We start from the raw sequence: 26,633 nt of genomic DNA, 5'->3' as shown, positions 1-26,633 counted from the left end.
CCAAGCCCCTCACCACTCTGACTTGGAAATATACTGTCATTCCTTCACAGTCGTTGGGTCAAAATTGTGGAATTCCCTCCCTTTTGGCATTGTGGGTCAACCCACAGCAAGTGGACTACAGCGATTCAAGGAGGCAGCTCACCCTCACCTTCTCAAGGGGCAACTAGGGATGGGCTTCCAAAGCTGACCAGCCAGCGACGCCCAAGTCCCATAAATGAGTCAAAGAAACCCTCAGCCTCTGACACTCCAGGGGGAGAAAAAGTCACAACCTATCCACCTCACATTATAATTCAAACCTTCCTGTCTTGGTAGCATCCTTATACAGCTTTTTTGCACCTTTAATAATATCCTTCCTATAGCAGGGCATCCAGAATTGCACGCAGTACTTTAAATGTGGCATTCAGCCGTAACATGACATCCCAACTCCTGTACTCAATGCTTTGACCAATGAGGGAATGCATGCTAAATGTCTTCTTTACCACCCGTCCACCTGTGACATCACTTTCAAGGAATTGCATACCTGCATCCCCAGGTTGCCAATGCTCCCAAAAGCCCCATCATTAAGTGTGTAACCCCTGCCCTGATTTGTCTTACCAAAATGCGACACCTCACATTTATCGGAATTAAACTTCATTTGCCATTCCAGGCCCACTGGCCCAGTTGGTCAAGATCCCATTGTACTCTTAGATAACCTTCTTCACTCAGCGCTACATCACTAATTTTGGTGCCATCCACAAACTTCCACCCATGCCTCCTATTTTCTCAGCCCAATCATTTATATAAATAATGAACAACAGTGGACCAATCCTTGCGGCACACTGCTGGTCACATGCCTTCAGTCTGAGCAACAACCCTCTACCACCAGCCTCTGTCTCTTACTGTTTGGTATCCAACTGGCTAGCTCACCCTGGATCCCATGTGATCTAATCTTCCAAAACATTGTACAATGCAGAATCTTCTCAAAAGCTCATGTAAAGTTCACATAAACATCATCTACTACTCTGCCTTCATCTATTTTCTCTGTCATCTCTTCAAAAAATACAATCAAGTTTGTGAGACACTATTTCCAATGCACAAAGCCGTGTTGACTATCCCTAACCAGTCCTTGTCTTTCCAAACGTGTGTAGATCCTGCCTCTCAGAATTGCCTCCAACAACTTATCATCTTCTGATGTCTGGTTTGCCAGTCTGTGCAACTTCTTAAAGGTGCAACTTTTTATTGAATTCAGTTATCACCCTCTGCCATTGTGGAATTCAAACTCATGCCCCCGAGAGCATTAGCTTGTACCTCTGGATGAAGAGCCCATTGACAATACCACGATGTCCCTATATCCGACAGGCTACAGCAGTTCAACAGGCAGTTCATCACATCTTCTCAAGGGACAGTTAGGGACAGGTAATAGATGCAGGCCAGCCAGCGATGCCCAAATTGCATGAATGGATTAAAAACATCCAATAATAAAAAGTGAATATTGCTGTGAAGTTTATTTCATTAATCATCATTGGGTCTCTGCAGAGAGGCCGTGTACTCTGTTACTCTGTTGTAGCTGGTGGCCGTGGGAAGGTTAGTTTGGATTGGACAATTTGCATCATTGTGCGTGATGTCCCTGAAAAGTCCATCTCAGTCATTTCCTTCAGCCACTCCTCTTCCACTGGCCTCATCTTGCGTGGTGAGAATCTGTTGCTGTGGCTAGGTGCCTAAAGGGACTCTTTTCTCCTGTTTAGCTCTCGGGACCCATTGAGATCATTCAGACCGTGAAGGTCACAATGGACTACAGAGGTGGAAAGAACGAGCTATCATGTAAACAGGGCGACTGTCTGGAGATTATTCGCATCACCGACAATCCTGAAGGCAAATGGCTAGCCAGGACATTGGATGGCTCCTGTAAGTACAGTGATACTGAAGCAACTTTCACTTAGATAACAAACCTCAGAGAAGTGAAATCAAGTAAAGATTTGACACTGAGCTGCAGGCAAGTGTGATCAAAGTGATAAGCTTCAAGAGGCACCAGAAGGAGGGAAGTGAGGTTAGAGGGATGGACAAATGTGGGGAGAGAAACCTAGCATTGTACTTCACCAACAGTAGAGCAATTAAAAAGGATGGATACTCAAGAAGCTGGAATTCAAGGCACAGAGATAACGTGGTGCAAGAGACCACATCGAGAGTTAGGGAGGCTCAAGCTCCACTAGGGGATTGAAAGTCAAGGACAAGCATTTTAAAATCAACATGTTGCTTGAGCTGGGGTCAGTGTAAGTCAATGAGTCGAACAGAGGGTGATGAGTGAACTGGATTTGGTGGGGGTCAAGACATGGACAACTGAGTTTTTTGGACAAGCTTAATCTTTCTGAGGGTGTGAGATGGGACGCTAACCAGAAAGACAGTGGACCGTCAGTGCCCCCTGCTGTTAGTTATGGGTCCTACAGATATTTTTCAATTAACGAGAAAGTACATGCACTCCATATCTATCATACTGTCTTGTGCTGTTTATGGATCTCAGCATGTCTGAAACCAAAGCAATTAATTTTAGAGATTGATTCACTATTTTAATGTTGGAGATCTTTTCCGGATATTAAAGATCTGAAGGGCTGTGTGGGAAAGTAACATTGAGGTAGGGGAATAGCCATGATCCAGTTGAATGCTGGAGCAGGTTTGAGGGGCTGAATGGCCTACAAATGCTCCTATTTCTATGTTCCTACACAATACAGCAATTGATGTGCAGACAAGAAACTCCTAGGAACAGCAATATGATAATGTCCCGATCAGTTATATTTGCGATTCCCCTCCTGATTGTTTACCCCACCCTTACTCCCTACAGCGTTTACCTTTCTCCGGGGATCCCATGATGAATTTAGTAATAGAGGGGGCTTGGCCTCTGTTTGAGTGTCAGGGCCTCAGGATGGTATTCTGTCCCAGGATGGGGTAAGTGTGGTAATGAAGCTGGGAGGCCCAGCCACAAGGGCTCTGCTGCCAAAGACATTTCCTCCAGGTTCCTGGGGATTATGTTAACAAGGTGCTGCCTACTTTGGTGGTGTGCATTAGGCCTTCTCACTGCCCTCAGGTCCATTCAGCTTCTTCAAGTAAGGAGATGCCAGTCTAATCGATCCATGGTCTCCTGGTAATGACAACTTCTACAGTTGGAAATCATGAAAATCTGCTTTTCAAGGAAAGACCAGCAGGAACGTTCACTGCACATCTGATCGTTCGGCATCTGTGCCATTTGCTCTTGCTTCTAGGTCCGATTGACATAGATTTGATTCCCATTTGAGTGCATGGATCTAGGCTGATATTCCAGTCAGTCCTGAGGTTGTTTCAGTTGTCCAGCAACTAGGATGCTAGGTTTAGAGCACTCTCACCCCTTGAGCTGAAACTACAAGCACAATTTGTATTTATACACTGCCATTAAATAATAAAGTGTCACAGTATGACTCTTCTTTTGATTGGAAGGAGAGTTACACCAGACTCAAAGCATTAACTCCACCTCTCTCCACACTTCCTGCCAGACCTGCTGAGTCTCTCTAGCATTCTCTATATTTATTTCAGATCTCCAGCATGTCCAGGGTATTGTTTTTCTTTTAAGGGGATGATAAGATGGGTGGTCAAAAGGTTTTAAGGACCAAGTTAAAGCAATGAGACCTTTGATTTCTTTTTTTTAAATTTGAAAGGGATCAAAAGATGTGAGGACAAAGCATAAACAGGGTACTGTGTTGGATGTTGATTCCTGAAGAAGGGCCTGTGCCCGAAACGTCGAATCTCCTGTTCCCTGGATGCTGCCTGACCTGCTGTGCTGTTCCAGCAATAAAGTTTCAACTTTGATCTCCAGCATCTGCAGACCTCACTTTCTCCACTGTGTTGGATGATCAGCTGTGATCGTTTGAATGGTAGAGAAGGCTCAAAAGGCTAAATAGCCTTTCGTCTTCTGATAATCTATATTTCTATGACCTTGCAGTGAGTTGAAAACATGCATAAGAATTTTAAAATAAAGGTATTGTTAATCTGGGAGTCAGTGTAAATGATTGAACACAGATATGATGGATGAGCATGACTTGGTGCATGATCAGATATGGGGATCTGAGTTGTTGATGACCTGAAGTTTATGAAGAAGGGTAGAATATGGGAGATCAGACAGGAGTGCATTGGACTAGTCAAGTCTAGTGGCTTCGAAGGCAGGAATGATAGGTTCAACATCAGATGATCTGAGAAAGTATGTGCAATGTTTTTATGGATAGAGGTATCGATGATTTTAGTGATATGCAAAGATAGAGGGAGTGAAGGTTTGAGGAGGAGAGTGATGACAACAGATTTGAGGAGAGTGTAACAGTAAGATCAGAGAGAAAACCATTAATAATATTAGTTAACAAGAGAGCCAGGTTGAATCCCGCTCAAGAGACTTAAGTGTATAATCCAGAGTAACACCTGTCCCAATATCAAGGAAGTGCCTCACAGTCAGAGAAGTCATCTTTCAGATGAGAAATTAAGCCAAACCCAAATATCAAAACATTGTCTGCTCCCTCAGATAAATTCTGAGACAATATTTTGAAAATAGACAAAATGACCAATGCAGATTATCTGGATCATATCACGTTGCTGTTTGGGAGAGGATGCTATGTATATGATGACTGACAGTTGATTGACAAATGTAGTTTAAATTTATACCAGATAGGTTAACATTTATCAAGGAAAATTGAAATTGGCACAGCGTGTGCACATGTTCTTTCAGTCTGCAACAAACAGGGGCCTGTGTTTTGCATTTATGTCACTTCTAGTATATACAAGTGAGCCACACTGTGTACCTGGTCTATTTCAACTGTACAGACTGGGCAATGACCATTCTCTGGTTCATTCCTCTGGACAATGTCTTGACCAATCAGAGTCAACAAGCTGGCTTAAATTTAAACAAAGCTTAATTTACAACTAATCGATCTTCATCAAACTAGTGTGTACTCTGTTGCAATATATAATTGGACTATCATGTAGGAATATCCCTGCTTTCTTTGTGGCATCTGGAACTCGTCATCATTGAAGAATGAAATCTCTGCCACACTATCCTGATTAATTGGTGCTGCAACACACTGGATCTTTACAGCCCTACAATTCCTGTGAAACATTTACCTTTTGTTTCCTTTTTTTCAGATGGGTACATTAAGGTAACATGTGTGGATATCAACTATGATGAAATAAGGAAGAAAACAGTGACCAGGCCCACCATGAAGCAACCAGTCGAAGACCAGGAACTCTATGATGATGTTGCACCAAATGATGACATGTAAGGAACAAAAATCCCTCCAAGCAGGGGTTAGATTTTCCATGTTTGTGCATTCCAGTTTGCAGAAAAATAGAAGCACCCATTCTGAAGAAGGGTCACTGGACTCGAAACATTAATTCTGCTTTCTCTCTACAGGTCTTGCCAGTCCTGCAGAGTTTCTCCAGCAATTTCTATTTTTTGTTGTGGTTTGATAGTACCTTGTATAGTTTGAGAAAGACCTCCCTACTTTTATACTTCATTCCCTTTGAAATAAAGACCGAAGCCTGTGGTAACCCACTAGTTACTTCTTGCCATCCATCCAGAAAGAAAACATTTATCTCAGCTCTCTGTCTTCTGTCCATTAGCCAGTCACCTATCCAAGCTGATATATTACCCCTAATCCTATACAATCCAACCTTGTGAATTAACCTTTTGTGGGTCACCTTATCAAATGCCTCCCAAGATCCAGATAAATTCATATCTACAGAGTCCCCATTATCCACTTTGCTTGTTACATCTTTGAAGAACTCTAGCAAATGAGTCAAACATGATTTGCCGTTCATAAAACCACACTGACTCTGATGAATAGTGTTTTGACTTTCCAAATATCCTGATATTGCTTCCTTGATAATTGATTCTAAAATGTTCCCAACAACAGATGTTATATTGCCTCCGTCCCATTTTGAATGAGGTCATTATATTAGCAATTTTCCAGCTCACTGGAACTCTTGCCATGTCCAGGGAATTTTGTAATATGGTAACCAATGGATCCACTATCTCCACTGCCAGTTCCTTTAATACCCCAGGATGTACACCTTCAGGACAAGGGACTTGTCTACCCTCAATCCTAATAGTTTGCTGAATACCTTTTCCTGTCAATGTTGATATTTCTAAGTTCTACCCTTTCTATTGCTCTCCATCATGAAAACTGAGGCAAAGAACTGATTCAGCATCTCTGCCATCTCAGTGTTCCCCACTATTAACTCTCTGCTTTTATCTTCCATTAGCAACTCTTTTTCCTTTTACATACATATAGGAGCTTTTGCTATCCTTTTTGATATTTTGTGTTAGTTTAATTTTGTAATTTATCTTCGGTTTTTAAAATTAATTTATTAGTATCCCTTTGTTTATGTTTGGAAGTTTCCCAATTTTCCAGCCTGCCATTGGCCCTTGCAATATGGTATACTTTAGTTTTTGACCTTATATTGTCCTTGACCTCCTTGTTTAGCCATGGATCGTTTTTACCCTCCTTATCATCTTTCTTCCTCACTGGGACATATTTTAACTGTGAGGAATTGAGTAGCTCCTTAAACATCTGCTCATCCACTGTCTTACCATTTAGCCTTCCTGTCCAATCTACTCAGGCTAATCTATCCTCATGGAGAAAGTGAGGACTGCAGATGCTGGAGATCAGAGCTGAAAAATGTGTTGCTGGAAAAACACAGCAGGTCAGGCAGCATCCAAGGAGCAGAAGAATTCACGTTTCGGGCATAAAAGGTAGGGAGGAGGGACTTGGTGGAGGGGCGTTGGGAATGCGATAGGTGGAAGGAGGTTAAAGTGAGGGTGATAGGCCGGAGAGGGGGTGTGGGCGGAGAGGTCGGGAAGAAGATTGCAGGTCAATCTTCCCGACCTCTCCACCCCCAACCCCTCTACGGCCTATCATCCTCACCTTAACCTCCTTCCACCTATCGCATTCCCAACGCCCCTCCCCCAAGTCCCTCCTCCCTACCTTTTATCTTAGCCTGCTTGGCACACCCTCCTCATTCCTGAAGAAGGGCTTATGCCCGAAAGGTGAATTATCCTGCTCCTTTGATGCTGCCTGACCTGCTGCGCTTTTCCAGCAACACATTTTTCAGCTCTAATCTGTCCTCATGCCTATATAATTTCCTTTGTTTAATTCAAGAACACTATTATGGGACTCCACTTTCTCACCCCCAAACTGAATTTTGAATCCAATCATACTATGGTCATTATTCCCTCAAGGATCCTTAACTATGATGTCATCAATTAATCTGTCCTCATTATACAATACCAAATCCAGAGGACCCTGCTCTCTGGTTGGTTCCACAATGTACTGCTCCAAGGAACAATCTCTAATACATTCAATGAACTCTGCCTCCAGGCTACCCTTACCAATTTGATCCTTCCAATCTATGTGCATGTTAAAATCACCCATGATTATTGCCGTACCTTTCTCGCAAGCCTGTAATATTTCCTGGTTTATACTGTGCCCCACTGTAGAACTATTGTTTGGGGACATATAGATTAATCGACGTTTGAAGGGCTTATGCCCGAAACGTCGATTCTCCTGTTCCCTGGATGCTGCCTGACCTGCTGCGCTTTTCCAGCAACACATTTTCAGCTCTGATCTCCAGCATCTGCAGTCCTCCAGACATATAGATTACTCCTACCAAGTATAACTTCCCTTTGCTAGTTCACATTTCTACCCCAGACTGATTCCACATCTTGATCTCCCGTGCTTATGTCATTTCTTATTACTGCATTCTTCCTTCACCAGTAAAGCCACACCACCTCCTTTTCCTTTCAGCCTATCTTTCCAAATGCTGATTACCCCTAGATATTCAATTCCCAGACTGGTCTCCTTGTCACCATGTCTCAGTAATCACTACCAAATTGTAACCTTTTATTTCTATTTGCATCATTATCTCATTAATCTTTTTTCAAATGTTTCATGCATTTAGATACAAAGCTCATAAATTTGTTCCAGTAGTAAATTGCCCTACTCTTGTATAATCCCTTGGTGCATAAAGACATTCTGTTCTGTCCCTCCTTTATTGTCTGGTAACCATCCATCACATCGCTAACCTGCTCTGTTACCTTATCCTTTAATCTGGGTTTTCTAATTTCCCCTACAACTGAACCCTCCCCCACCCCATTTAGTTTAAAGCCCTATCTACAGCCCTAGCTATGTGATTCACTAGCACTCTGGTCCCAGCATGGTTCAAGTGAAGACCATTCCATCAGAACAGGTCTCTTCTTACCCAGTACTGATGCCAATGTCCCATGAATTCAAAACCATTTCTCCCACACAAAACTATAAGTCATGCATTTATCTGCTTAATCTTATTGACCCTGTGCCAATTAGCTCGTGGCTCAGTTAATAACCCAGAGATTATTATCTTTTTGATTCTGCTTTTTAATTTAGCTCCTGGCTGTTCATATCCCCTCAGCAGAACCTCGGCCTGGTTTTATCAATGTCATTGGTACCTATGTGGGCCACGACCACTGGGTCTTTTTCCCTCCCACTCCAGGTCCCTCTGCAGCCCAGATGAGAGATCCTGAACCCGAGCACTAGGCAAGCAACACCTTTGGGACTCTCGATGCTGGTCACAGAGAAAAGTGTCTATGCTTCTAACTATACTATCCCCAATTACAACAACATTTCTCTTCTGGTCCCCCAAGTTGAATGGCTCTCTGTACACAGTGCTGCTGTCAGTTGGCTCATCCTCCCTGCAGTCCCCATTCCCGTCCACACAAGAAGGAAAACTCTTGAACCTGTTGGAGAAGGACAGAGGCTGAGGCTCCTGCAACTCCAATTCCTGGATCCTTCACTCACAGCCACACCCTCCAGTCTCTGACCATTGGCTGAATTCCAGTTCGTTAGTCTAAGAGGTATGATTGTCTATTGAAACACAGCGTCTAAATAATTCTCCCCGTCCCTGATGTGTCGCTGCAACTGAAGCTCAGACTCCAGCTCATCGACTCTGAGCCAGAATTCCTCGAGCAACCAACATTTAACACAGACATGGTCACTGGGAACCACAATGGGGTCCACCAATTCCAACATCATGCAGCATATCACACATCACCTGAAGCACCATCCTTATTTTATTTAATAGTATTGAATTTGTTTTAGAAGTTATTTAACTGTTTTTATATACTGCTTATTATCCCAATCTGAATGCAACTTCTAACCAATAATTTAGCAAAGGTTCAATTGAACACCGACTCAATTTTAACACAGATTCAAATTTAGCAGATTCCCTATTAGTCGATCAAATCACAGGCTTCATATGATGTCACTTTTCAGTTCACTCTCAGTCGAAACACTCAGAATCCGAAACTCTTACCTTCCCAGGCTGCCCTCCAACTCACTCCTGCCCATCTCTGCTCCTACCAAAGGACAGAACCTCACAATTCCCTGCATTATATTCCATCGACTCTTTGCCTACTTACATAACCTGTCTGGATTCCTCTGCAGACTCTGTGTATCCTGTGGGCACTCATGTTTTTGTGCATCTCGCCCCAGCTGCCTTGGAGCTGAATCAGCTGGGTGTTGTGGCTGGACATACAGCAGGAAGGTGCTACAATCTTTCATACAAACGTAGGAGATAGAGAGTCGTAGAGTCATAGAGCAGTACAGCATGGAAACAAACCCTTCAGTCCAACTTGTCCATGCCAACCAGATATCCTAAATTAATCTAGTCCCATCTGCCAGCGTTTGGTCCATATACCATCTAAACTCTTTCTATTCATATACCCATCCAGATGCCTTTTAAATGCTGTAATTGTACCAGCCTCCATTGCTTCCTCTGCGTGAAAAGGTTGCTCCTTAGGTCTCTTTTATATCTTTCCCCTCTTACCCTAAACCAGTTCTGGTTCTCCAGTTCTGGACACACCCACCCCAGGGAAGAGACTTTGTCTATTTATCTTATCCATGCCCCTCATGATTTTATAAACCTCTATAACGTCACCCCTCAGCCTCCGATGCTCCAGGGAAAACAGCCCCAGCCTGTTCAGCCTCTCCCTATAGCTCAAACCCTCCAACCCTGGCAACATCCTCGTAAATCTTTTATGAATCTAGGAGCAGGAGTGGACCCCTCAAGTCTGCTCTGCCATTTGTATGACATGGGTTTCACCTTCAAAGCTAATGTTTGTTGCCCATCCTTAATTGACCCTTGAACCTGATGACCAAGTTGCTATGGGCCTGAAGTCACTTGTAGGCCAAACTGGGTGAGGATGGTTGATTTCCTTCCTTAAAGGATATTAGTGAACTATACAGGTTTATATGACCATCAATGACAGTTTCACACATTATTGAGATTTGTTTTCAATTCCACATTTATTAATTGAATTTAAATTCCACCTGTTGTTGTGGGATTTGGAATAAGAAAAAGAAAGTGCTGGAGAAACTCAACAGGTCTGGCAACATCTGCAAAGACAGGAACAGTGTTAACATTTTAGATCCATGACCTGACCAGGGTTGGAAAATGGTGGACGGAAAATTGCTGGAAAAGGGGAGGAGGAGCAAATTGGACAGATTGTGAGGTCATCCAGAGCAAGACAAAGGGCGTGATACGGAGAGAAGGAGATGTGAAATAGGAGTAAATGTTAACTATATAAAAGTGAAAATGCGTCCACTCTGTGGAAAGTCAACAAGACACAGCTGGTGGGTTGGTGGGGAATGGGGGGGAAGGGCTTTGTATTCAAGATGGGGGATGGAGGTCATGTTCTGAGGTTGTTTGATTCAATATTGAGTCTGACAGACTGTAAAGTGTCTGAGGGAAAAATGAGACGTTGTTCCTCAAGGAGATGTTGCACTTCATTGGAATATTGCAGCAAACCCAGGGCAGGAAGGTTCACATGAGAGTAAGGTGGTTGGTTGGAATGATGAGTAACTGGAAGGGTGGGCTCATTCTTACAGACAGAGCGGAGGGGTGTCCACAAAGTGGTCTCCCAGCCAGTGCTGGGTCTCCCCATTGGAAAGGAGGCTGCATCAGGAGCTGTGAACACAGGCACCTCGATTGTAAGAAGCTCAAGTAAAACACTGCTTCACCTGGAAGGTGGGACTGGGGCCTGGGACATGGAGGAGGGAGGAGGAGAATGGGCAACGGTTATACCCTCTACAGTTAAATGGGAAGGTGCCATGGAGTAGTGAGAAAGTGTTAGCAGTGATGGACAGGTGAACCAGGGTGTCCTGTAGGGAATGGTCCTTGTGGAATGCTGACAGTGGAAGGGAGGGGAATGTGTTTGGTGGTGGCATCCTGCTGGAGCTGGGGGGAATGGCGGAGGATGACCTTTTGAAGGCAGAGCCTCGTGAGGTGGATCGTAAGGATAAGGGGAACCTATCATCGTTCTGAAAAGGAGAGGAAGTGGTGAGGGTGGAGGTGCAGGAAATGGGTCAGACATGGCTAAAGGCCCTGTTTCCTTGGTTGAGGGAAAAGGAGGTCGTGTCAGACACAGCCTGTGGAAGGTGGCATCATTAGAACAGAGATAATGGAGCTGGAGGAACCTGGCGAATGGAACAGAGTCTTTACAGAAAGCAGGGTGTGAGGAAGTGTACTTGAGGTAATTGTGGCCATTGGTGGGTTTGTAATAGATATCAGTGGACAACCTATTCACAGAAATTGAAGCAGTAAGAAAGGAAGGGAAGAAAAGGGGGGAAGAATGGAAATTGGAAACAAAACTGATGAATTGAACCAATTTTGGATGTGAGCGAATGTTGAAGGTATCAAGGATATACCAGAGAAAGAGTTGTGGGTGGGGCCAGAGTAGGACTGGAACAAGGAATGTTCATGTACCCCACAAAGAGACAGACATAACCTGCATACCATGGATCTGAAGAAAATGGGAGGAGTTAAAGGCGAAGTTGTTCAAAGTGAGGACAAGTTCAGTCAGGCAGAGGAGGGTGGTAGTGAATGGGAACGGTTCAGGCCTCTTAACAAGGAAGAAACAGAGAGCCCGCAGACCATCCTGACGAGGGATGAAAGGGATATTTATGACTCTGGATCATTAGCCTGCTCTGAATTGCTAGTCCAGTGGCATTGTCACTGTACCAATATCACCCTTGGCTGGCATGCCAGTTACTATTCCCAAAAATGACTACGGGCACAGAGAGACTCCCCAAACCTTGTCTCTGCCAATATGTTGAGACTAAAGACTACTAGGAGAGGCATTAAGTCAGCACACAAATCATCAGTGTTAAAGAGAAGACTTAAGGCTTTAATACAATCTTCAGCCAGAAGTGCAGAGTGGGTGATCCTTCTTGACATCCTCCAGTGGTCCCCAACATTACAGATATCAGAATCCAACCAAATTGGTTTACTCAGTGCCACACTAAGAAATGTTCAGAGGCACTGGATACTGCAAAGCCTACAACACTGTCTGACAGCATTCCAACAGTGTAACTGAAGACTTGTGCTCCAGAACACACTGCTCCCCTAGCCAAGCTGTTCCAGTACAGTTACAACACTGGCATCTACCCGACAATGTGGAAAATTGTCCAGTTATGTCCTGTATACAACAAAGGACAAATCCAACCTTGACAATCCCCGCCCCATCAGTCTACTCTCCATCCTCAGTAACGTGATGGAAGGGGTCAGGAACAGGGCTATCAAGCAGCACCTGCTCAGCAATAACCTGCTCAGTGACGCCCAGTTTGGGTTCCCCCAGGGTCACTCAGCTCCTGACCTCATTACAGCCTTGGGTCAAACATGGACAAAAGAGCTGAATCCCAGACGGGAGGGGAGAGGGACAGCCCTTGATATCAAGGTTGTATTTGACCGAGTGTGGCAGCAAGGAGCCTGAACAAAACAGGAATCAATGGATATTGGGGGCAAATTCTCCAATGGTTGGAGTCATACTTAGAAAGATGGTTGTGGTTGTTGGTCAGTCATCTCAGCTCCAGGACATCTCTGCAGAAGTTCCTCAGGGTAGTGTCCTAGATCCAACCATCTTCAGCTGCTTCATCAATGACCTTCCCTCCATCATAAGATCAGAAGTGGGGATGTTCACTGATGATTGCACAACGTTTATCATCATTCGCGACTCCTCAGATACTGAAGCACTTCAAAGGAGACTTGCTAGAATGATACCAGTGATGAGGGATTTTGGGCACAAGAAAAGATTAGAGCGATTTGGCTTCTTGGAGCAGAGAAGATTTAGAACTGACCGTATTGAGGTGTTCAAATAATTTGGCAGGGTAAAGAAGGATATTCTGTTTCCACTAGTTGGTATCCTGTAACTAGTGGTCACAATTTCACGATTTTCAGCAAGAGAACTGGGAATAGGATGAGGACAAATGTCTTCATTCAGAGAATTGCTAGGATTAAGTTGTTAAGTTGTTATGATTTCAACAAAGAGCTGAATATTACAATAGAAGGTGAAAATTTAGGGGGCTACAGAGTTAGGGCTGGAGAATAGGTCAAGCTGGGTAGGTCTTTCAGGAGTTGTACAAACACAAAGGGTAGAATGGCCTCCTTCTCGACTGTAAAATTCGATTATTCTATGTCCAAATCCAGCATGACCTGCAGAACATTCAAGATTGAACTGACAAGTGGCAAGAAACATTCATACCACAGAAATGCCACACAGTGACCATCTCCAACCTGAGCAAATCTAATCATCTCCCCCTGATATTCAACAGCATTACCACTGCTCAATCTCACATTATCAACATCATGGTGGTTACCATTGACCAGAACCTAAACTGGTCTGGCCATATAAATATAGTGACTATGAGGGCAAATGGTAGGTGGGGCTTCTGTGGTGAGTAACTCATTGGCTGACTCCCCAAAGCCTGTCCACCATCTACAAGGCATAAGTCAGGAGTGGGCAAAATCTTAGAGAGAATTGTAAGGGATAGGATTTATGAACATCTGGATAGGAATAATGTGATCAAGGATAGTCAGCATGGTTTTGTGAAGGGCAGGTCGTGCCTCACAAACCTTATTGAATTCTTTGAGAAGGTGACTAAGGAGGTGGACGAGGGGAAAGCGGTAGATGTGGTGTATATGGATTTTAGTAAGGCGTTTCCAGGACAAAGCAGCCCACTTGACCAACACCATATCCACTGCCTGTAACTGATACATAGTGGCAGCAGTGTGCACTATCTACAAGATGCAGTGCACAACTAAGGCTCTTTCAAACCCCAATTTTAGCTCACCATCACATCCTCAAGGGTAATTAGGGATGGATAATAAATATTAGCCTAGCCAGCCGACATCCCATGAATGAACTGAGAAAGTATCAAATTCAACAGGGAACTTAAGACAAATATCTTTTCACAGAGAGTGATTATGATGTTGATCCTGTGATCCTGTAAGTGCGATGTGGTGATGTTGCAGCAATGTCATTGGGGACCAAAAAAGTCACCCAGTGATTTTAGGTTAATACCTGAGGATTTGGGTTCACATACAATAATGACAAATCATGAAATTAGCAATCAATAAAACTCTGAAATTAAATGCTAGTGTTGTAGTCACCATGTAATCGTGTCCTCAAATGAAGGAAATCTGTCATTCTTACCCAGTCTGTCCTACATGTGACTCCAGACCCTCAAAAATGTGGTTGATTCCCACTGGACTACAGACAATTTTGGATTTGGTGATGTGGAATGAAGCCGACTTGATCAGGGAGTTTAAGGTGAAGGAAATCCGAGGGGGCAATGACCCCAGAATATGATCGAATTCACCCTGTGGTTTGGGAGGGAGAAGCTGGAATCAGATGTGACGGTGTTAGGATTGAGTACCGGTCACTACAAAGACATGAGGGAGGAGCTAGCTGGAGTTGATTGGAAGGGGAGCCTGGCAGGGAAGATGGTGGAACAGCAATGGCTGGGGTTTCTGGGGGGATTTCGGGAGGCTCAGCAGAAATTCATCCCAAGGAAGAAGGAACATACTAAGGGGAGGATGAGGCACCCAGGGCTGACAAGGGAAGTCAGGGACAGCATAAAAACAAAAGAGAAAAACATATGATGTGGTGAAGATTAGTGGGAAGCTGGAGGATTGGAAAGCCTTTGAAAGCCAGCAGAGGACAACTTAAAAACAATGAGGAAGGAGAAGATGAGATAAAGGAGTGAGCTAGCTAGTAATATCAAAGATGATTGCAAGAGGTTTTATTTTAGGTATTTAAAAGGAAAGAGATGTTGGACCAGTGGAAAATGAGGCTGGAGTGGTATATAATGAGGAACAAAGAAATGGCAGAGGAGCTGAAGAGGTACTTTGTGTCAGTTTTCCCCGTGGAAGACACCAGCAGCACACCAGAACTTAAAGAGTGCCAGGGCAGAGGGGAGTGTAGTGGCCATCACTCAGGAGAAGGTGCTGGGGAAGCTGAAAGGTCTGAAGGTGGATAAATCACCCGGACCAGATGGACTACACCCCAGAGGGTGGCACAGTGGCTCAGTGGTTAGCACTGCTGCATCACAGCACCAGGGTCCCAGGTTCGATTCCAGCCTCGGGTGACTGTCTGTGTGGAGTTTGCACATTCTCCCCGTGTCTGCATGGGTTTGCTCCAGTTTCCTCCCACAGTCCAAAGATGTGCAGGTCAGGTGAATTGGCCATGCTAAATTGCCCATAGTGTTAGGTGCATTAGTCAGAGGGAAATGGGTCTGGGTGGGTTACTCTTCGGAGGGTCGGGGTGGACTGGTTGGGCCAAAGGGCCTGTTTCCACACTGTAGGGAATCTAATCTACACCCCAGAGTTCTGAAGGAAATGACTGAAAGAATTGTGGAGGTATTGGGAGGTAATCTTTCAGGAATCACTGGAGTCAGGGAGGGTTCCAGAGGACTGGAAGGTGGTTAATGTAACAGCCCTGTTTAATAAGGGAGGGAAGCTGAAGACAGGAAACTATAGACCATTTAGTCTGACCTTAGGTAAGAGTTTTGAGGCCATTATATAGGATGAGATTGCAGTGTATTTGGAACTGCATGGTAAAATAGAGCTGAGTCAGCACAGTTTCATCAAGGGGAGGTCATGACTAACAAATCTATCAGAAATCTTTAAGGTGGTAACAAGTAAGTTAGACAAAGGAGAACCAGTGGACGTGATGTTTTTGGATTTCCAGGATGCCTTTGACAAGATGCCACACAGGAGGCTACTAAATAAAATAAGAGCCCATTGGCGATGGGGGCAAAGTACTGGCACGGATAGAGGACTGGCTGACTGGCAGAAGGAACAGAATTAGAATAAAGGGGTCTTTTTCAGAATGGCAGCCAGTGACTAGTGGAGTTCTGTAGGGGTCAGTTTTGAGATCACAACTATTTACGTTATGCATTAATGATCTGGACAAAGGAACTGAGGGAATTGTTGCTAAGTTTGCAGATGACACAAAGATAGATGGAGGGACAGATAGTGTTGAGGGAGCAGACAGGCTGGGAAAGTGGGCAAAGAAATGGCAGATGGAATACAATATGGGAGAGTGTGAGGTGATGCACTTTGGGAGGAAGAATAAAGGTGTAGACTATTCTCTAAACGGGGAAGGTTTCAGAAATCTGAAGCACAAAGGGACTTACTTGGAAGCCCTATATCAGGATTCTCTTTGGGTTAACATGCAGATTCAGTTGGCAGTTAGGAAAGCATCCATTTAGCATGTTAGCATCCATTTCAAGAGGATTAGAATACAAGAGCAGAGATGTACTGCTGAGGCTGTATCAGTCTCATGGTCAGATCATGTTTGGAATATTGTGAGCAGTTTTGGGCCCCATATGTAAGGGGGGATGTGCTAGAATTGGAGGGGGCCTGGGGTTAAGGGCTTGTCATGTGAGGAGCATTTGAACACTCTGGATGGATTTTGAAGGATAAAAGAGGGATATGATTGAAACTTAAAGAATGCTGAGAGGCCTAGCTAGAGCTGATGTAGAGAACAGTGGGAGAGACTAAGACCCAAGGACACAGTCTCAGAGTGAAAGGCCGACTCTTTAGAACTGAGATGAGCCAGAGGTTGATTATACAATACTATTTAACTCTGTGGAACCTTTTGCCACAGAGGGCTGTGGAGGCCAAGTCATTGAGAGCATTTAAGACCGAGATGGAGGGATTCTTGATTAGTAAGGAGATCAAAGGTTACAGGGAGAAGGCAGGACAATGAGGTTGAGAACCATATCAATCATGATCGAATAGTGGAGCAGACTCAATGGGCCATATGGCCTAACTCTGCTCCTTTATGGTCTTATGATTCTTAACTACTCTCAAAATGGCCTTTGTAAGCCATTTAGTTCAAGAGGAAATTACGAATGGGCAATTGAAACTGGCCTAACCAGCAATGCGCACATCCCATGAACCAAAAAGCATTTTGTTTTAAATCCTTGTAGTGGTTAAAATAAACAGATTAAACTATTTAAGGCCAAGGTCATACTCCCTCCCCTTCTCCTACGATTGCTTCTCAAGTGGTGCCCCTCAGATTTCTATAACTGATTACTTTTCTCTCTAACGGACTGAGATGCCCATGACCCCTTGTACATTGTGGTTAGTTACCTATCGTTACCTAGGTAGCCTGCATCGGTTCAAGAGAGCACCTCACTGGCACCTTCTCAAGACCAATGAGGGGCAACCAATAAACACTGGCCCAGTCAGTGACAGAAAGATTAACTGAAAGGGAGGCAAGGTAGGAGAAGACCCAGGTGGAAACTAAACAGCAGCAGGAACCAGTTGTTAATGACCAGATTGTGTGCCAAAGCCTCTGTGTAATTTTAAATAAGATGGCAGCAGTCTGTGTGGGAGAGAGAGCATGCACTGCACTCTGACTAAACAAGGGTCTACTCGGTTTTGTCACTTCCTGGCCTCAGATGCTCTTAAATCAGAATGAATTGGTTCTGTATGTGTGGTGCTGGAAGAGCACAGCAGTTCAGGCAGCATCCGAGGAGCAGTAAAATCGACATTTCGGGCAAAAGCCCTTCTGCAGTCATTGTTTTTACCTGGTTCTGTGTGTGTCCAGGCCTGAACCAGGACCAGTCAGCTGGATAGTCTGCAGTGTTCCAAAATGTGCATTGGCCTAAAGGTGACAAGGGCAGCACGTACCTCGATAGTACTGTATAATCAACCTGTTCAGAGAAGTTATTACATACGTCTGGGTCACTTAGGATTTGAACCCAGGTGTCCTGATGCAGAGGCAGGGACATTACCACTGCACCACAAGAGCCTCTTAAATGCAGCCTTTTTTTAAAAATTCAGACTTCTATCAAGTTCACACTAATCTAACCTGCCTGAAGGTTCAACCATACTTCATCAGCACAAAAAGGAATGTGTAAGATGCCATTTTCATCTAAAGTCTTTGTTTCAAGCTACATGCTGAGTGTGATCCTCTTTTCCATTGTTTTCTAGAGGGAATGGGAGTGGCAGTACTGGCGGCAGTGGTGAGTATCCAATAAACAGTCACTCACTGTTCTTCACTTGTATTATATACTTAGATGTGTCAATATCTTTCACATCTCTTTGAGTTCTTCTCACATTTTGTAAAGCCAAAATTCTTTAACCCTAAACTCTGTCTCCTACCTCCTAACCCATTTCTAAAATATTGAATAATTATTGCCTACCATAATTATAGAGTCATAGAGGTGTACAGCATGGAAACAGACCCTTCGGTCCAACCCGTCCATGCCGACCAGATATCCCAACCCAAACTAGTCCCACCTGCCTGCACCTGGCCCATACCCCTCCAAACCCTTTCTATTCGTATACCCGAATAACCATTGTGTGCTAATGGAGGAATTTCATAATCAGTAATCTTTGTTTTGCAAAAATACAATCAATCCACTCCCAAGACTTGCACAGTGCACCTTTGCAGCAAAGGACAGATAACTAGGTGAATCTTCAATCACAGTTAATTCATTGTCGATTTACAGCTACAGGTCACCTCTTACATTGTGTAGAGTGAAGGGACTGGCTCAGAATGTGGGAATCATTAAAAGTGGGAAAGGACAATGAACCCAAAGTTGCCCACCCCTGTTTAATAGGACAATGTTGACTTGTTTCCCCTGGCTGGAGTGTCTGGTTCATGGAGTCATTGCCTCAGAATAAGACAGTGGAATGAGTTGAGGAGTAATTTCTCTTTAAAGGGTTGCAAAATGTAAGAATTATCCATCGCCGAAGGTTACTGATGCTCAGTTGTTGAGTATTTTCAAGATTGAGATCCATAAATCCGTGAACACTAAACAAAATCCCAGAAATTGGGGATAGGGTGAGAGATTCGAGTTGATATTGAGCTTTAAACATTTTATCAAATAGTGGGGCAGGCCTGAGGGCTGATTGGCTCATCCCTGCCACTTGTTCTTGAATTTTTAACTCTGTGCCTCACCGTTTCCCTCATTGTTTTGCTTTCTAGAATCCCTTTGACCTGTCTCCTGAACAAATGTACACTCCCCATTTCAATGTTCACTGACTTCCCAGCTCATTTATCCTTTGGCTGAATAGGTTCCTTTGGAACATTTTCACTCGTGCCTGTCCCATTTACAGCATGCGATCTGTGGGATTTGCATTTTCCTGATGAATTCTTTTAATACTCTGCAGAATATCAAACTTCTTCCCAAAATATTTTTCAAACCATGAACCTGACAGTTTTGTATCTTCCTGTCCATCTCAGGGCTCTTTCCTCCTCCTCCTCCTCCTTCCACTGATGATATCTATGATGATGTTGATGGTATACCTGAAGACATTAAACCTCGGTAAGAACCATATGATTCTTTGTAGACCTTAAGTGTCGTTAACCTAAAGGTGCTCTGAGCTTGGGTAGGGCACACAGACAGCAGCTTAGCTTGTGAATGGATTCACCACTTGTCCAGTGAAAAGGATCCAGGGCCCAGCTCACTTTCAGATTCACTTGACTCGAATCAGTGAGTTCAAAGAGTGTGGTGCTGGAAAAACACAGCCGGTCAGGCAGCATCCGAGGAGCAGGAGAGTCGACGTTTCGGGCATAAGTTCTTCATCAAGAGGCTCGATTCTCCTGCTCCTCAGATGCTGTTGACCGGCTGCACTTTTCCAGCACCACACACTTCAACACTGATCTCCAGCATCTGCAGTTGTATTAGGAATTGCCTGGTCTTGATTGAGAAACTGAGCAGGCACTTGGAGTGAGAAGACAGGCAGATGCATCATTCACATTGTCAGTAGGTTGAAGCAGCAGAGAGGTAGACTGCGGAGTTTCTGTGGGGAGATGGTTGGATGGGCTGGGCCGTTGATTTTTGATGGGTTACTCTGTCACTTTAAACTTCCTGGTGTCTGCAGGCTGGTGTGTAGGATGGTGTCTGCAGGCTGGTGACTGCAGGCTGGTGTGTAGGATGGTGTCTGCAGGCTGGTGACTGCAGGCTGGTGACTGCAGGCTGGTGTGTAGGATGGTGTCTGCAGGCTGGTGACTGCAGGCTGGTGACTGCAGGCTGGTGTGTAGGATGGTGTCTGCAGGCTGGTGACTGCAGGCTGGTGACTGCAGGCTGGTGTGTAGGATGGTGTCTGCAGGCTGGTGACTGCAGGCTGGTGACTGCAGGCTGGTGTGTAGGATGGTGTCTGCAGGCTGGTGACTGCAGGCTGGTGACTGCAGGCTGGTGTGCAGGTTGGTGTCTGCAGGCTGGTGTGCAGGCTGATGTCTGCAGGCTGGTGTGCAGGTTGGTGTCTGCAGGCTGGTGTGCAGGCTGATGTCTGCAGGCTGGTCTGCAGGCTGGTGTCTGCAGGCTGGTGTCTGCAGGCTGGTGTGTAGGATGGTGTCTACAGGCTGGTGTCTGCAGGCTGGTGTGCAGACTGGTGTGCAGGTTGGTGTGCAGGCTGGTGTCTGCAGGCTGGTGTGCAGGCTGATGTCTGCAGGCTGGTGTCTGCAGGCTGGTGTGTAGGATGGTGTCTGCAGGCTGGTGTGCAGACTGGTGTGCAGGTTGGTGTGTAGGCTGGTGTCTGCAGGCTGTCGTCTGCAGGCTGGTGTGCAGGCTGGACTCTGCAGGCTGGTGTCTGCAGGCTGGTGTCTGCAGGCTGGTGTGCAGGGTGGTGTCTGCAGGCTGGTGTCTGCAGACTGGTGTGTAGGATGGTGTCTGCAGGCTGGTGTACAGGCTGGTGTGCAGGCTGGACTCTGCAGGCTGGTGTCTGCAGATTGGTGTCTGCAGGCTGGTGTGTAGGATGGTGTCTGCAGGCTGGTGTCTGCAGGCTGGTGATTGCAGGCTGGTGATTGCAGGCTGGTGTCTGCAGGTTGGTGTGCAGGCTGGTGTCTGCAGGCTACTGTGTAGGATGGTGTCTGCAGGCTGGTGTCTGCAGGCTGGTGTGCAGGCTGGTGACTGCAGGCTGGTGTGCAGGCTGGTGTCTGCAGGTTGGTGTGCAGGCTGGTGTGCAGGCTGGTGTCTGCAGGCTGGTGACTGCAGGCTGGTGTGCAGGCTGGTGACTGCAGGCTGGTGTGCAGGCTGGTGTCTGCAGGTTGGTGTGCAGGCTGGTGTGCAGGCTGGTGTCTGCAGGCTGGTGTGCAGGCTGGTGTCTGCAGGCTGGTGTACAGGCTGGTGTCTGCAGGCTGGTGTGCAGGCTGGTGACTGCAGGCTGGTGTGCAGGCTGGTGTCTGCAGGTTGGTGTGCAGGCTGGTGTGCAGGCTGGTGTCTGCAGGCTGGTGACTGCAGGCTGGTGTGCAGGCTGGTGACTGCAGGCTGGTGTGCAGGCTGGTGTCTGCAGGTTGGTGTGCAGGCTGGTGTGCAGGCTGGTGTCTGCAGGCTGGTGACTGCAGGCTGGTGTGCAGGCTGGTGTCTGCAGGCTGGTGTACAGGCTGGTGACTACAGACTGGTGACTGCAGGCTGGTGTCTGCAGGCTGGTGTGCAAACTTGTGTCTGCAGGCTAGTGTGTAGGATGGTGTCTGCAGGCTGGTGTCTGCAGGCTGGTGTCTGCAGGCTGGTGTACAGGCTGGTGTCTGCAGGCTGGTGTGCAGGCTGGTGTCTGCAGGCTGGCGACTGCAGGCTGGTGTCTGCAGGCTGGTGTCTGCATTCTGGTGTCTGCAGGCTGGTGTGCAGGCTGGTGTCTGCAGGCTGGTGTCTGCAGGCTGGTGTGCAGGTTGGTGTTTGCAGGCTGGTGACTGCAGGCTGGTGTGCTGGCTGGTGTACAGGCTGGTGTCTGCAGGCTGGTGTGCATTCTGGTGTCTGCAGGCTGGTGTGCAGGCTGGTGTCTGCAGGCTGGCGACTGCAGGCTGATGTCTGCAGGCTGGTGTCTGCAGGCTGGTGTCTGCAGGCTGGTGTACAGGCTGGTGTCTGCAGGCTGGTGTGCAGGCTGGTGTCTGCAGGCTGGCGACTGCAGGCTGGTGTCTGCAGGCTGGTGTCTGCATTCTGGTGTCTGCAGGCTGGTGTGCAGGCTGGTGTCTGCAGGCTGGTGTCTGCAGGCTGGTGTGCAGGTTGGTGTTTGCAGGCTGGTGACTGCAGGCTGGTGTGCTGGCTGGTGTACAGGCTGGTGTCTGCAGGCTGGTGTGCATTCTGGTGTCTGCAGGCTGGGGTGCAGGCTGGTGTCTGCAGCTGGGGTGCAGGCTGGTGTCTGCAGCTGGTGTCTGCAGGCTGGTGTGCAGGCTGGTGTGCAGGCTGGTGTCTCCTGGCTGGTGTCTGCTGGCTGGTGTCTGCATGCTGGTGACTGCAGGCTGGTGTCTGCAGGCTGGTGTCTCCTGGCTGGTGTGCAGGCTGGTCTGCAGGCTGGTGTCTGCAGGCTGGTGTGCAGGCTGGTATCTGCAGGCTGACATCTGCAGGCTGGTGTCTCTTGGCTGGTGTCTGCAGGCTGGTGTGCAGGCTGGTGTCTGCAGGCTGGTGTGCAGGTCGGTGTCTACTGGCTGTTGTGCAGGCTGGTGTCTGCCGGCTGGTGTCTGCAGGCTGGTGTCTGCAGGCTGGCGTGCAGGCTGATGTGCAGGCTGGTGTCTGCAAGCTGGTGTGCAGGCTGGTATGCCGGGTGGTGTCTCCTGGCTGATGTCTGCAGGTTGTTGTCTGCAGGCTGGTGTTTGCAGGCTGGTGTATACAGGCTGGTGTCTCGTAGCTGGTATCTGCAGGCTGGTGTCTCCTGGCTGGTGTGCAGGCTGGTGTCTGGAGGCTGGTGTCTGCAGGCTGGTGTCTGCAGGCTGGTGTGCAGGTTGGTGTCTGCTGGCTGGTGTCTGCTGGCTGGTGTGCAGGCTGGTGTCTGCAGGCTGGTGTCTGCAGGCTGGCGTGCAGGCTGATGTGCAGGCTGCTGTCTGCAAGCTGGTGTGCAGGCTGGTATGCCAGGTGGTGTCTCCTGGCTGATGTCTGCAGGTTGGTGTCTGCAGGCTGGTGTCTGCAGGCTGGTGTCTGCAGGCTGGCGTGCAGGCTGATGTGCAGGCTGGTGTCTGCAGGCTGGTGTGCAGGCTGGTATCTGCAGGCTGGTATCTGCAGGCTGACATCTGCAGGCTGGTGAATGCAGGCTGGTGTGCAGGCTGGTGTCTGCAGGCTGGTGTCTGCAGGTTGGTGTGCAGGCTGGTGTCTGCAGGCTGGTGTGCAGGCTGGTGTCTGCAGGCTGGTGTCTGCAGGTTGGTGTCTGCAGGCTGGTGTCTGCAGGCTGGTGTCTGCAGGCTGGTGTCTGCAGGCTGGTGTGCAGGCTGGTGTCTGCAGGCTGGTAGCTGCAGGCTGATATCTGCAGGCTGATATCTGCAGGCTGGTGTCTGCAGGCTGTTGTCTGCAGGCTTGTGTGCAGGCTGGTGTCTGCGGGCTGGTGTGCAGGCTGGTGTCTGCGGGCTGGTGTGCAGGCTGGTGTCTGCTGGCTGGTGTGCAGGCTGGTGTCCGCAGGCTGGCGTGCAGGCTGGTATGCCGGGTGGTGTCTCCTGGCTGATGTCTGCAGGTTGGTGTCTGCATGCTGGTGTCTGCATGCTGGTGTCTGCAGGCTGGTGTCTGCAGGCTGGTGTGCAGGCTGGTGTGTGCAGGCTGGTGTCTCGTGGCTGGTATCTGCTGGCTGGTGTCTGCAGGCTTGTGTCTGCAGGCTGGCGTCTGCAGGGTTGTGCGCAGGTTGGTGTCTGCAGGCTGGTGTCTGCAGGCTGGTGTCTGCAGGCTGATGTCTGCAGGCTGGTGTCTGCAGGGTGGTGTCGGCAGGCTGATGTCTGCAGGCTGGTGTCTGCAGTCTGGTGTCTGCAGGCGGATGTCTGCAGGCTGGTGACTGCAGGCTGGTGTCTGCAGGCTTGTGTCTGCAGGCTGGTGTCTGCAGGGTTGTGCGCAGGTTGGTGTCTGCAGGCTGGTGTCTGCAGGAAAGTGTCTGCAGGAAAGTGTCTGCAGGCTGGTGTGCAGGCTGGTGTGTGCAGGCTGGTGTCTGCAGGCTGGTGTCTGCAGGCTGGTGTGCAGGTTGGTGTCTGCAGGCTGGTGTGCAGGCCGATGTCTGCAGGCTGGTGTCTGCAGGCTGGTGTGCAGGCTGGTGTGTGCAGGCTGGTGTCTCGTGGCTGGTATCTGCTGGCTGGTGTCTGCAGGCTTGTGTCTGCAGGCTGGCGTCTGCAGGGTTGTGCGCAGGTTGGTGTCTGCAGGCTGGTGTCTGCAGGCTGGTGTCTGCAGGCTGATGTCTGCAGGCTGGTGTCTGCAGGGTGGTGTCGGCAGGCTGGTGTCTGCAGGCGGATGTCTGCAGGCTGGTGACTGCAGGCTGGTGACTGCAGGCTGGTATCTGCAGGCTGGTGTCTGCAGGGTTGTGCGTAGGTTGGTGTCTGCAATCTGGTGTCTGCAGGAAAGTGTTTGCAGGAAAGTGTCTGCAGGCTGGTGTTTGCAGGCTGGTGTGCAGGCTGGTGTGTGCAGGCTGGTGTCTCGCGGCTGGTATCTGCAGGCTGGTGTCTGCAGGCTTGTGTCTGCAGGCTGGTGTGTGCAGGCTGGTGTCTCGTGGCTGGTATCTGCAGGCTGGTGTGCAGGTTGGTGTCTGCAGGCTGGTGTCTGCAGGCTGGTGTGCAGGCTGGTGTCTGCAGGCTGGTGTCTGCAGGCTGGTGTGCAGGCTGGTGTCTGTAGGCTGGTGTGCAGGCTGGTGTCTGCAGGCTGGTGTGCAGGCTGGTGTCTGCTGGCTGGTGTCTGTAGGCTGGTGTGCAGGCTGGTGTCTGTAGGCTGGTGTGCAGGCTGGTGTCTGCAGGCTGGTGTCTGCAGGCTGGTGTCTCCTGGCTGGTGTCTGCAGGCTGGTGTCTGCAGGCGGGTGTGTAGGCTGGTGTCTGCAGGCTGGTGTTTGCAGGCTGGTGTCTGCAGGCTGGTGTGCAGGCTGGTGTCTGCAGGCTGGTGTGCAGGCCGGTGTCTCCTGGCTGGTGTCTGCAGGCTGGTGTGCAGGCTGGTGTCTGCAGGCTGGTGTCTGCAGGCTGGTGTCTCCTGGCTGGTGTCTGCAGGCGGGTGTGTAGGCTGGTGTCTGCAGGCTGGTGTTTGCAGGCTGGTGTCTGCAGGCTGGTGTGCAGGCTGGTGTCTGCAGGCTGGTGTGCAGGCCGGTGTCTGCAGGCCGGTGTCTGCAGGCTGGTGTGCAGGCTGGTGACTGCAGGCTGGTGTCTGCAGGCTGGTGTGCAGGCTGGTGACTGCAGGCTGGTGTTTGCAGGCTGGTGTCTGCAGGCTGGTGTCTGCAGGCTGGTGTGCAGGCTGGTGTCTGCAGGCTGGTGTGCAGGCCGGTGTCTGCAGGCTGGTGTCTGCAGGCTGGTGTGCAGGCTGGTGACTGCAGGCTGGTGTCTGCAGGCTGGTGACTGCAGGCTGGTGTCTGCAGGCTGGTGTGCAGGCCGGTGTCTGCAGGCTGGTGACTGCAGGCTGGTGTCTGCAGGCTGGTGTGCAGGTCGGTGTCTGCAGGCTGGTGTGCAGGCTGGTGTCTGCAGGCTGGTGTGCAGGCTGGTGTCTGCAGGCTGGTGTCTGCAGGCTGGTGTCTGCAGGCTGGTGTGCAGGCTGGTGACTGCAGGCTGGTGACTGCAGGCTGATGGGCTGACTGCTGGGACCCATTGAAGTAGACTGGCAAGAGTGAAATTTTTACAGTGCACATGGTCCTTCTCCTGGTGTCACAGTGAGTCTGTGGCTTTCAAACAAAGTGCTTCTGTCAGCACTGTAACATACTGCAGCTCATTGTTAATCCAAATTCTCACATCATAAACTCACCGCATATTCACAAACCCATAGCTGAGATATGAGCAAATGAAGATGCCACGCATGTTCAACAAATTTGACAGGTGGAAATAATGGCAGGACAAATTGGTACAGCAGTTCTGATTTAAATTTCTATCTTCTCATTCTTATGTCTCATACTCAATTCTGCATGAGCACAAATATTATTGAGTGCATTACTACAATGGAAGTATTTGTATTTAAAATTAAACTTGCAAATAAACAGCTTGATTCAAGTCAGAATGTTGGATTTTATTTTACATACAAACAGCCAAAGATGCAATCCACTGGTGGTAGTCAAGAGTAAGTGGTTTTGGATGACCTACTGTTACAGAGGCTAGGACTTGTTAATGAGTAAATAATGCCCTGAATGCTTTGAAGCCCTGCATCACAGGATGCCTCCAAGACTGGCTCCTGGTCCTGGGGACTCCTGAAGAAGAAGAAGCTGGAGAAAGACGAAAAAGACAAAAAGGGAAGAGAAAAGGAGAGCAGTGAAGCTCGGGATGAAAACTGTGAACGGCAACTCCCGTAAGACACCAAACAGCAAGAGCACCACCGTACTAATAACCACACTCAGTACTAATGTGTTTGACAGTTTGTGCTAACTGCATGGAGGAATGTAATTCTATCACTGAC

General features: G+C 47.9%; 1 protein-coding gene across 3 annotated transcripts in view; it reads left to right on the top strand.

Annotated features, from left to right (window-relative positions):
• Window positions 1–26,633, top strand: part of fyb1a (FYN binding protein 1 a) — a 206,799-nt gene that overhangs the window by 141,311 nt on the left and 38,855 nt on the right. For 2 of the 3 annotated variants that reach the window (XM_043703060.2, XM_043703066.2), the window contains exons 8-12: window positions 1,725–1,884; window positions 5,131–5,263; window positions 18,301–18,332; window positions 19,559–19,640; window positions 26,379–26,525. In XM_043703060.2, the coding sequence (XP_043558995.2) occupies window positions 1,725–1,884; window positions 5,131–5,263; window positions 18,301–18,332; window positions 19,559–19,640; window positions 26,379–26,525 (554 nt within the window). The remainder of the gene's footprint in view (window positions 1–1,724; window positions 1,885–5,130; window positions 5,264–18,300; window positions 18,333–19,558; window positions 19,641–26,378; window positions 26,526–26,633) is intronic. The other variant, XM_043703074.2, reaches the window with a different exon arrangement.

The sequence above is a fragment of the Chiloscyllium plagiosum genome, unplaced genomic scaffold (assembly GCF_037043375.1).
Source record: "Chiloscyllium plagiosum isolate Xiang-an unplaced genomic scaffold, Cpla_swu_hap1 HiC_scaffold_2, whole genome shotgun sequence".
NCBI classification, from domain to species: Eukaryota; Metazoa; Chordata; class Chondrichthyes; order Orectolobiformes; family Hemiscylliidae; genus Chiloscyllium; species Chiloscyllium plagiosum.
The sequence above is the reverse complement of the archived record's forward strand: the minus strand, read 5'-3'. Positions and strand labels throughout refer to the sequence as shown.